Below are 12,180 nucleotides of genomic sequence, written 5' to 3' on the forward strand. Positions count from 1 at the left end.
CCCACCGCATATTCCTTCACTGGTGATTGGACCATAGGTTAATTTTAGCTAACTTATCCTAATTTTTTGTGTGTCTAGTCCCTCTCTTGTAAGACCTTAAAGAAATTGCTTTAATGTTTTCCATCTCCCCTTGTTGCTTCTGGGACCCATCATTTAATAATAAAAAAAACCCTTCAAGGGAAATGATCGTATGGTTCCAATCATCAACCATCTTAATCATCCTCTCCAATGGTTCTCCTCAATTTGGAATTTCAGCCCTCATCAAAATTGATGATTAAACACAACCCCGGATCAGAATTGGCTAGAATTGGTCCTAAAAATCCTAGAATGAACTCCTTGGATTTGAAAACCGAGTGATCTTGCCCGCAAAACCCTAGAATCGGCCACTCTAGAATATCTAGAATCAAGATCAATCACAATTGATTTCAATCCAAATCGATTGATTTGACCAATTCAATTCGCTCCAGGGCTGAACAAGTCAACTTGGGCTTTTTGTGTTATTCTGCGAGGGAATATCATTTTGGCAGAAACAAGGAGGATGGAAGCACATCATAAGTTAGAACCAGAACTCATGACAATATGGAAGGGTATTCAGAAGGCAACTGTATCGCATCTATAACTACAAGAAATTTGGAGTTCGAGCGAGGAAATCTTACTTCTTGTTCCTCAACCAAAGAATCAACCTTGGCCGTGGCTCTTAGTCCCTCTTATCTTCAATATTTTGGAAGCTGTACAGAACTGTAATTTTGTTCATATTACCAGGGATAGCTATATTTTTTTTTTTGGGTTATTGTAAATACCACGGTCCTCAAAATTTCAGTGTCTACAGTTATTCAATTAGAACTTTTTTGAATAATGCTTGCAATAGAATCCTAATCATCCACATAAGTAACTTCCATAAGAATAAGAAAACTTTCCATGCATCTTCATTTTATATTGGTTTGGTTGAATATTATTTGGAAAGTATCACCCATTATCTTTTTTTTTGGTGAAAATATCACCCATTATCAAAGGACTAACTTTTTAAAAGTTGGCACTTTTGGTCATATCTGCCCAAAAGTTTCTTAAGCTCTCCATGAATATTCAATCAACACCACAGTTGTGTAAGAGAGAGAGATTTTAGACCTATTCCCCTGTTTGTTCTTGCCTTTCTAGTTTGGTTATGATTTAGTTCCATAAGGTTCATATGGGCTCCTAAGGGATGTTTTAAGCATATTCCCTTCTTACCTGCTATTCTGTTTTGTTTATAGTTGGTATCATGTGGTTTTCATGGATTACAATACATAATTATTAAGGTTTATTTTAAGTAAATTTTTTGACAGAAGTGAACTTATTTCTCTCTGTCAATACACAAAATATGGATTTTTTTTTTTTTGGTAGACACAAAATATGGATTAAATCTCTTCATTGGTGAACATATTTAAGCCCATAAATGGAGTTTTCCCTACTTGAATACTTGTCAGATAAGACCCTTCCCCCCCCCCCCCCCTTCTTTCTTCCCAACAAAACAAATCTAATTTGGGTTCAATAATTGACTCAGTGAGTTGACCCAGCAGTAATAACTGACTTTGATGCATCATAAGAACTGTCATATTTGACTTTTCTTTTCCTTTCCCCTTCCATTATCCTTTTCTACCTTTCTTGGGGGCTAGAAAATTACTCCATTTTACACCAAATTCATCACAGATCTGCCTAATCCTCTTTGTATGGATTCTGTCAATAGGCAAGGATTGTGTTAAAAGATTTCTTGACTTCTAGAAAGGAAGTGATTACTTCTTTATCCAAAATTAATTACCCTTTTCTTTCCTCTAATCAATAGATTATCACTCCACCTTCTTACATCATAATCTCCAAGAAAACAATCTCTCTCTCTCTCTCTCTCTCTCTCTCTCTCTCTCTCTGCACCTTCCAGATATTGGCAATAAAAAATACTACTTATGGGATCCACATCACCCTAACAAACGACATTTCCTCCTCATACAATGCCTGTATTCTTACTCAAAATAACCATTATTCATCATCTACCGCCTACTCTTCTCCCCCACCGCCCTTTCTTCCTCTTCTTCCCCCACCCCTCAACACTCCAATTCCCCACCATTTCTGTTTTGTTTACTGCCACTTCTTAACCACTCACTTCTATCACTTCTTCAGTATCAAATTCTCCTGTTCAAACTCTGGCAGGTGAACAGAATTACCTTCATCTAGCCATGACAAAGCTGGTTGTGGAGGTTCTTGATGCAAGTGACCTGATGCCCAAAGATGGGCAAGGTTCAGCAAGTCCATTCGTCGAAGTCGAATTCGATGATCAACGCCATCGGACACAGACTAAGACGAAAGATCTCAACCCATCATGGAATGAGAAACTTGTGTTCAATGTTTCTGATCCAAGAAACCTTCCAAACAAGATCATTGACATAGTAGTCTACAACGACAGGAAAGGCCACAAGAATTTCCTTGGCAGAGTCAGGATTTCTGGTGTCTCTGTTCCCAATTCTGAATCAGAAGCATCAATCCAACGTTACCCACTTGACAAGAGAGGTCTCTTCTCCAACATCCGCGGCGACATCGCTCTGAAAATCTACGCTGTTTATGACAACTCCTACTCTGTACCACCACAAGCCAATGATCCTCCCCTGCAAGAATTCCATACTAATAATCTCGGTGGTGGCGACGACATCAAGATCAACGAGAAGGAAAAGAAGAAGAAGAAGAAGAAGGAGGAGACAAGAACGCTCCACTCAATTGGAACTAATACTGGTGCTCCAGCTTCTGGTCCTCCTCCACAATCATTTTTCTCTGGCTTTGGGACTAATTCCCAACCAATGAAGGAAAAACCAGTGGAAGCTAGGACTGATTTTGCTCGTGCAGCTCAACCTGGTCCTCAGGTTACTGTAATGCAGATGCAGGTTCCAAAACAGAATCCTGAATTCAACCTGGTGGAGACTAGTCCTCCAGTTGCAGCCCGAATGCGATACAGGGGTGGCGACAAGACTTCAAGCACTTATGATCTTGTTGAGCAGATGCATTACTTGTATGTCAATGTAGTCAAGGCTAAAGATCTTCCTTCAATGGATATCACCGGAAGTCTCGATCCATATGTTGAAGTGAAGCTTGGCAACTACAAAGGCATCACCAAACACTTAGAGAAGAATCAAAATCCAGTTTGGAAGCAAGTCTTTGCTTTCTCAAAGGAGAGGTTACAGGCTCATATGCTTGAGGTTGTTGTGAAGGACAAGGATGTTGGGAAGGATGATTTTGTTGGCCGAATTGGGTTTGATCTTTCGGAGGTTCCGCTTCGAGTCCCGCCGGATAGCCCATTGGCTCCACAGTGGTATAAATTGGAAGACAAGAAGGGTGAGAAGGTTAAAGGAGAGATTATGCTTGCAGTCTGGATGGGTACACAGGCTGATGAGTCATTCCCTGTTGCATGGCACTCTGATGCTCACTCCGTGAATCATGAGAACCTCGCTAATACTCGTTCACAGGTCTACTTCTCACCTAAGCTCTGTTATCTCCGTGTACATGTCATGGAAGCTCAGGACCTTGTACCTTCTGATAAAGGCAGGGTTCCTGATACTTATGTGAAGATACAATTGGGGAACCAAGCCAGAATCACTAGGCCTGCACAGATGAGATCTGTGAATCCTGTATGGAATGATGAGATAATGTTAGTGGCTTCAGTGCCATCGGACGAGTACTTGATCATCACAGTCGAGGACAGAATTGGACCCGGTAAGGATGAAATCTTAGGGAGACTGGTTTGTCCTGTTTCAAAAGCTAGCCAGAGATTGGATCCCCATAAGCTTCCTACTGCTAGTTGGTTCAATCTTGAAAAGCCTTCTCCTGCAGAAGAAGCCATTACTGTTACTGAGAAGAAGAAAGAACCGAAATTCTCGAGCAAAATTCAACTCCGACTCTGTTTAGATACTGGTTATCATGTCCTTGATGAATCTACACATTTCAGTAGTGATCTTCAACCATCAGCAAAACACCTCAGGAAGCCAAGCATTGGAATTCTGGAATTAGGCATCTTGAGTGCCAGAAATCTGCTACCCATGAAAGCAAAGGATGGTAGGATTACGGATGCATATTGTGTTGCTAAGTATGGGAACAAATGGATTAGAACTCGAACTCTTCTCGACACTCTGCACCCTCGATGGAATGAGCAGTATACTTGGGAGGTCTATGATCCTTGCACAGTCATCACTGTTGGTGTTTTCGACAACTCCCACATCAATGGAAGCAAAGATGATGCCAAGGATCAAAGAATTGGGAAGGTGAGAATTCGATTATCGACATTAGAGACTGATCGAGTATACACTCATTTCTACCCTCTGTTAGTCCTCCACCCCTCTGGTCTTAAAAAAACAGGGGAGCTTCACTTGGCAATTCGCTTCACCTGTACTGCATGGGTTAATATGGTCAGCCTCTATTCCAGACCATTGCTACCCAAGATGCACTACCTTCAACCCATTCCAGTCCGCCACATCGATATCCTCCGTCACCAGGCAATGCAGATTGTGGCAACACGGCTTATGCGTGCTGAGCCACCACTTCGGAGGGAGGCTGTGGAGTACATGCTTGACATGGATTACAACATGTGGAGTCTTAGAAGAAGCAAGGCCAACTTCAATCGCATAATGTCACTCCTCTCTGGGTTAATGGCAATAGGCAAATGGTTTGATGATATCAGTAATTGGAAGAACCCAGTGACAACAGTTCTAGTACATGTTCTGTTCCTGATACTGGTCTGCTACCCAGAGCTGATTCTACCCACTGTGTTCCTCTACCTGTTCGTGATTGGGATATGGAATTATAGATTCAGGCCAAGGAATCCACCCCATATGGATGCTCGCCTATCACATGCAGAGTTTGCTCACCCTGATGAACTGGATGAGGAATTCGACACATTTCCAACGTCACGGCCAGGGGACATGGTAAGAATGAGGTATGATCGGTTGAAGAGTGTGGCAGGGAGAGTGCAGACAGTGGTAGGGGACCTGGCAACACAGGGGGAGAGGGCTCTTTCCTTGCTAAGCTGGCGTGATCCAAGAGCCACTGCAATCTTCATCTTCTTCGCATTGGTTTGGGCAATTTTTCTTTATATTACCCCTTTTCAGGTGGTGGGAGTTCTAGTGGGGCTCTACCTGCTACGACACCCAAGGTTTAGAAGCAAGATGCCCTCTGTACCTTTCAATTTCTACAAGAGGTTGCCTGCCAAGACAGACATGCTTCTCTGAAAATAAGACTTTTGTTTACAAACATGTTATTATTTGTTAATTCTTCAGGTACCCACCGAATCTGTCTAGTTGAATGATAAAAAAACAGAACCTTTTCTACTAACTCACTCGCTTCGAGAGGAATCTCCACTTCTCCTAACATGCATATCTTACCTTTCTTTCTTTCTTCCCAACCAATGAAACCAAATTTTCTTTTTGGCTCTTACTCAAGAATCTCCAGTGGTTTGTTAGCTAGCTGTAATGACGAGTCCAATTGGACTTTTGTCAGAAATTGTTGGGCTGGCCCGGGTTCTCACAGTAGTAGAGAGAAATAAATAAATTTAGGGAGAGAGAATGCTACTTGATCGCGTGGCCCCTGCACCAGCACGGAGACCAATGGGAGTACACGCCCAAGCATCCAATATAAGAGGCAGGGTGGTCATTTCACCACCCATGTGTCTCGGCATAGGGGCGCAACCAAGCAGCCTTGTTTTTCCCATAAATTTATTTAGTAGTAAACGCCTGCACATGCACACCAAAAAAAGAAATTGTTTTTGCATCAAAGGGTATTTTGAAATGTTCACAACAAGGGATCCATTATTACACAATTAAATAAGAGCATCAATATGCATTTAGATCAGAATCAAATAGAAGCAAATTTACACATGGCAACTATTACAATATTAAGTCCAAAATTGCAGCTTTATATCAGTGTAATACTGTAATCCCAGTCAAAAAAATGCCTCAGATTAATGATGTTACAATACACTCAACATGCTCTCCATTTTGATGACAGCATCCACAAACCCAGAAGCAACAGTAAAGCTCCAATTGTTGGGGAGCTTAAAATCATCCCACCTAGTAGAGCCCAATCCGTACAACCATATGCTTCTACAGCTTGCTTCTCCTTTGATCCTAAAAGATGTTCTTTCTCCATCTTTTCTGCTCCATGGACTTTTCGCTGCCTTGATGACCCAATGGCATTTCTTCTGTTGTGATCTTCCAGCCAAGTGATGTCCACTTTGGTGGTGCTTTAGCATATACAATATCGTCTTTCACAGCTTTGAACAACACAATAATATGGTTCATGGTCATTTGAACAAATACAGCTGTTGTCTCAAGTCACAGCTTGGAAGATATTTGTTGTGGATAGATTTGTTTCCAATGGAATTAGTGTTCTCTTTTGTTCGACCAGGAGTCTGAATCACCTCAGCAAACACTGACCACCTTCAATGGATATGATCTTCAAATCAGTTGAAGTCCCCAGCATGCTTTCAGGACCAGCAAGCACATGCATATATCCATTGGTATGGCCACCTTGAGTCACAAGGGAGGAAAAACAAGACGGAAAAAAATTAGAGGAAAACATCAACACAAATAGCACACTACATGGTAAGAACAAAACAGGGATCTCTAGAAAGCTGATAATGCTTAGAATCAACTTAAGATTATTGCAACATCACTATCATGAGTTAACATGCATAAGCATCTTGTTTGGGTATACGACACTAATGTATCCTTTCCACTCCACTGGTGTGTAAACTGCATATGAAGTCAGTATTGCAGCATAAAGGTCAACCTTGTAAGACTTCAAAATTATTTGAAATTCTTCTACACCAATTGGTGTTTTGAAGGTTTGTATTTATAAGTATTTTTACACTTGGTTTACACGTAACTGTAGATAAGAGTTGATCACAGGATAAGGATAACCTTTAGAAGGTTAGTTACAACAGATGAGATAACGATTGAGAAGTTTCTTCAGCGGAAGAGTTCTTGCGTTTCTCAGTGATAGAGTCCTTGTGTGACTCATCCTGTGACGTTGAAGGTGTTACGTTTACAAACCTAAAACCTATAGATCATGAAGTCAAATGTGTATAAAGATTTAAACAGTTTGTCTTACCAAGTGAACTCCATCAGTGGCAATTTCTGCTATCCATAACTTCTCCATTTGGCCTTCCATTCCTTGATTAAGGAGATTAGGAGAGAATGCTTCAAAAACAGAAGTTATTTCACAACTCCGATTCTTAAGTACATGACTTGGAACTTTTTTTCATCGTTGCGCACGGAGTGCCTGGATCCACAATACAATATCAACAACTGAAATAACCATATTTAACATATTCCAGCACAAGCATTACTTTGGTATGATATAATAATGGTTGTCACACCCAGTATATCTGCTTTGTTTCTAATTTTTTTTTTTTATTAGTAATAGGATCCCATCAATCAAATCAGTTAACAAAAATCAAGGCATTCAAGAATCAAGCTTTGATACCTACCATATATTGGTTAAAAATTCGATCAACTCCCTTTTAGAGTTGATTGCTAACATAGGAACATCAATCTGGTACCATATCTCGCTTGTAATATCTAGTACTTGTTTAGGAAAGATATGAAAAAAAGGTTTCTAATATAGTATCTGTTACCAATAAGACCTTATCAGCCAATCTATCCAACAAAACAAGGCATTCGCTAAATTAGGCTTGCATTTATTAGGACTGCGATGAGATAACACCTCACTTTACAGTCTACTACTGGTAGGATCTCATTGCATTATTCCATATTTAACAAAAGAAAGGTTAGATAAATTAGGCTTTATTAAGAAGAATTGTATTGTAAATGCATATGGTGATACTTATAGACATTGCGTCAAAGGTATAGCCTACAAATACCTGCCTTGGAAAATTTTTTATAATATAGCAAAAATAACTTTGGTACTAGAAATTGGTTGTAAACTTGTAATACCGGAAAGACATGAAAACATTACTTTGGTAATATATATTGGTGTAAATACCCACTATTGTGTAGGAATCACATGAAAATAAAGGTTTGCCTTGTAATACACCATTTATTATTAGCAGAATCTCATCAATAAATTTAACAAAATCAACGCATTCAATAAGTTAGGCTTTCATTTAGTAGGATGTTGATGTGGGTTTTATGCTGATTGCTGACAGCCTTTGTACTAAAATCTCTATCTTCCAAACTCAAACACCTTCCTTTACAGCTTGTTATATGTAGGATCTCGTCAATCAACCTATTTAACAAAATCAGGGTATTGAATAAGTTAACTTTCATTTAGTATAGTTGTGAAGTAAAGGTATATGGTATGGATAGTAGTCACTACAGCCCTTGTAATATTAGGTCAAAATAAAGAATTGTATACTGAGTTTTCTTTTTTTCTTTTTTTCCCCCCTTTAGCTAGTGCCTAGTTGTAAAGATCCAGGGTGTCATTGGTAACCATTCTAAAAATCCATTTCTGGCCCAGAAACTGTTCTAAAGCCCAAAACTGGTCATTCGGCACCTGTTCTAGACCACCCCCTCCCCCCCACAAATTTCTCATCCTGAGAATGGGATCAAATTTCTCAGAAAACCATTTCTTACAGCGTGCACCCTTTGATTAATGAGCACGTGGAGTATTAGTAAACAAAAAATTCATGGATTTTTTTTTCATGATCAAAGCCTCCCTGTCCACTGCAATTCGTCTTTGACCTCCCCTTGACTCACACAGGTAAGCCTCCTCTCTCTATCTCTCCCTCCCCCCACTGCAACACTCTTTTTTTTAATAACAGAAAACATGCTTAATTTGAAAGGGATATATACAGAATTACAAAAATAGAGATCTCTCAAACTATTTTTATTTCTAATGAGTAACTTTGGCAGGGAAAGCAAAATCCAGAGTAGAGATACAGAACATAGTTGTCAAGGCATTGCCTAGGTGAGTGCCTTGGACACCTTGGTCGCCTTGTTGGCGCAGCCTTGGGTTGCCTAGCCACTGTGGCAAAAAATTTACTTGAATCTAGCTCAATTATAAAATTGTGACACATGGGCACCACCCCCATCATATGATTGAATTATTTTCCTCTGTTTCCCATTCTATATATGTGCCCTTCTAATGTGAAAAGGGAATAGGACAAGTGGCAAAGAAATTTCAAATAGGTTTTGTTACTAAAAGCTTATTTTCTGGGAAATATTTTCCTTTGAAACAAAGGGAGCATCACTGAAGTATGGTAGCCAATTTGAGTTCCCTGAGGCTTTTTATTTGCAAAGAGCAGAAAGCCAGCCCCACAAAAGTGCAAATAGCTGAGCTTCCTATTGTAGCATTGTGCTTATCTCCATGAGATTCTGTAGTATCCAAATGAATTTCCTGCTACCCTTCTTGAGTTTATTATCCAAGATGCAGCAAAATGCATTTATACCCACATGTAATCCTATTCATATATTTCTCCATCACCAAATATATAAATAAATCCATTGCAATGGAGACTTGTTTTATATAGGCTCTCTTTACTTTGATTTTGGAGTGTGTGGGGTTGATTAAAAATCGGTTGGACTACATAACACTCATTCATAATCTGCATATGTTTTTCTCAGGGATCATTCTGTTTGAGAGCCGTGAAACATGAATTTAAAGGAACCATCAATTCATAGGAAGAAGAAGGGGGAGGATAGGAGGGGGAAGCATGAAAGAAAATAAATTTAAGAACAACCTTGCCTGATTATGAGAACACCCGAATGTCTTCATCTAAATTGTTATCTGCAAAATCAATAACAGAGAACCAATAAATACAAAAAAGAATATTGGGGAAGCATAGAAAGAATCAGGGTACCTGGGTGCCAGAAATTTTAGGAGAGGGAGAGGGAGACATGTCTTGGACTTGAAGGTGGTTTCTCTTGGGCTTCACTCCCACGGCCATCACGAGAAAGCGGAAGCCAGGTGGAACTCCTCCTCCACTCCCAACCATTAGGTTTTCCATGTCCTACAATCGCCTGCACCGGTCTCTACTTTCGACTTCTACTTGCAACAGTCAGCACCCTCCAGACACTGAAAAACTAACAGCTTCATGGGCTATTCTCTGATTCCCTGCAAAGCTAAAAGCACAGTGCGTGCGAGAGAGAGAGAGACATTTCAGGTCCTTTATATGCAGGCTTTAAAAAATGTGAACGGGGATAGAATCGTTCAGAGCCGATTCTGATCCGAATCAGTCTGAATCGGTACGATCCAACAAATCGGTCGGATACAACTGGTCCTAAACTATTTTGTTCGGGGTGGGGTAGGGGATCCATTTTAAAGTAAAATGTGTATAAAAAATTGTCTAATATGTTAGGGGTAAGGGTGTCAATTGGGATGGTTCCCGGTATTTGAGATGGAACGGTATCGGTACTGGTACCAAAAGTGCCAGTCCCAGTACCGTCCCATTTAGTTAACGGGACCAAACCTAGATCCTAGTCCCGATTACTAGCGGAACGGGATGGTACTGGTTCTTAAACGGTTCTAGGCACTGTAGAAAAAGGGAGAAGAAGTTTAATTGTTTCTAACAAAGCGGGTTTATTAGTGTTGTGGAATTTTTTCACTATCATGAAATCTAAGTTATCTACTGTTTTTTATAAAGCAACTTAAATTATGAAATCATAGTTTTACTTCTTCAAACTCCCTAAGATCACATGTAATAAGCTTCTCATTTTTTTAAATCTAGAGAAATCCTATAAAATAGAAGAATCCCGTTGTGTTTCCTCTTTGATTTTCTCAAACAAAACTCTATTTATCACACATGTCACATGATAGTATGGTATGAAGTACGAAGTGCAAAAAGGAAGAACCTGGTAGATATAGTTGGTCGAGGAACGAGGAACGAGGGAGGAGGGAGGAGGGAGGAGGGAGGAGCACTGTAGCAGGTTCTGTGAAGCGAGACTTCAAGCTACGGCTGTTGACTTGTTGTTCCTTTTCGTATTCAAAAGGCAATTAGTGAAACTCTAATGAGTCGTAATTCTTATACCCTTTATTCTTTTTCTTTTTTTTTTAAAAGATCTTATACACTCTTTCTTTTTAAATGGTGCTAATAGGTTTGGTACCTAATTGGTATTTCGGTACTGGTACCATTGGGAATTCCATCCCAGAACCGTCCCGTCCCATTTATCATTCGGTACCAAAATCAGATACCAGTACCGTCCCATTAGTAAATGGGACGGTTCGATATCGAGTTTTAACAGGATGGTATTGGGACGGTTCCCGGTTCCAATCCCAAATTGACACCCTTAGTTAGGGGTGGGAAGGGTTTAAAACACATTTTAAATGAAAGAAAAGTCCCAAAAAGGTATTTTTTTTATGATTTTTTTTTAGTCTAGATTTTTTAGGGATTTTGGTAGAACTCATTTTCAAAAGCTAGTGGTTAAGAAAAGGTGTCCAAGTATCTATTAACCCATCCACAACCCTATTTCATTGTTTGTTTGTTTGACGCATGAACTATATTGTTGGCGTTGAGAATGAGGACTGAGATAGGGAAGTGCATTAAGCCTACGCTTGTAATTAGACGAGACTATGACTGGAACTTTTCTATTCCACTATTGATTGACTGACGAATACAAGGGATTATTCTACCTTAGTGCATAGCATGGCCCTTGCACCCCCAGACGCAGAGGGGGCTAAATGACCCCCCCCCCACACCATGAAAGGCGGAAATGCCAGCTCTACTGATGTTTCTTCACATGCTTCATTGGCTCTCATGTGCATGCAAAGACCACACTTTCCCATAGAGAACTCTTCCCTTTAAAAAAGAACATAAATTTCTCCGGTTCGATTTTGGTTAAAAATGGATTGTTTGGTTTGATTTAATAGTCCAAAAACGAAAACCAAACCAAACCAAGAAAAGATTTAAACTTTTAAACTTAAATTGAACCGGTTCAATTTTAAATGACCAGTTTTGGTTTCGATTTTAAATAGACACCCTTACTGCAATGGATGTGGGATCCTCTTCATCAGGCATAGTGATGCCTCAATGGACCCTACTTAAAAGGAGGTTTAGCAATTTTAGATAGAATATAGTAGTGATAGTGATGGTTCATTTGGAACCAATGTAACACCTAATGCTCTTCTCTTAGACATGTAAGCTTATCATATTCATAGTATCTATATCTTAATTTACATGGCAACTCTTCAATATTGTGTTTGATTTGCTTCATC

The 12,180-nt window shown here is 39.7% G+C and overlaps 1 protein-coding gene and 1 long non-coding RNA gene across 2 annotated transcripts; one reads left to right on the forward strand and one right to left on the reverse strand.

Annotated features, from left to right (window-relative positions):
• The first annotated feature begins 2,023 nt into the window (after positions 1–2,023).
• Positions 2,024–5,343, forward strand: LOC122661805 (FT-interacting protein 7-like). The gene has a single exon (XM_043857319.1). It carries the CDS (start codon positions 2,208–2,210, stop codon positions 5,238–5,240), a length of 3,033 nt encoding a protein of 1,010 aa, XP_043713254.1. The 5' UTR covers positions 2,024–2,207; the 3' UTR covers positions 5,241–5,343.
• A 491-nt stretch (positions 5,344–5,834) lies between these two features.
• LOC122662334 lies at positions 5,835–7,154 on the reverse strand. Its single transcript, XR_006333005.1, has 2 exons — positions 7,120–7,154; positions 5,835–6,536 (listed from the first exon to the last, which is right to left on the reverse strand). It is a non-coding gene; the product is annotated as an uncharacterized LOC122662334 (long non-coding RNA).
• Positions 7,155–12,180: the final 5,026 nt, after the last annotated feature.

The sequence above is a fragment of the Telopea speciosissima genome, chromosome 5, assembly GCF_018873765.1.
Source record: "Telopea speciosissima isolate NSW1024214 ecotype Mountain lineage chromosome 5, Tspe_v1, whole genome shotgun sequence".
Classification (NCBI taxonomy): Eukaryota; Viridiplantae; Streptophyta; class Magnoliopsida; order Proteales; family Proteaceae; genus Telopea; species Telopea speciosissima.

Bases quoted from the DNA above. Each gene is read 5' to 3' on its own strand.
- LOC122661805 (XM_043857319.1), top strand. From the start codon at position 2,208: ATGACAAAGCTGGTTGTGGAGGTTCTTGATGCAAGTGACCTGATGCCC.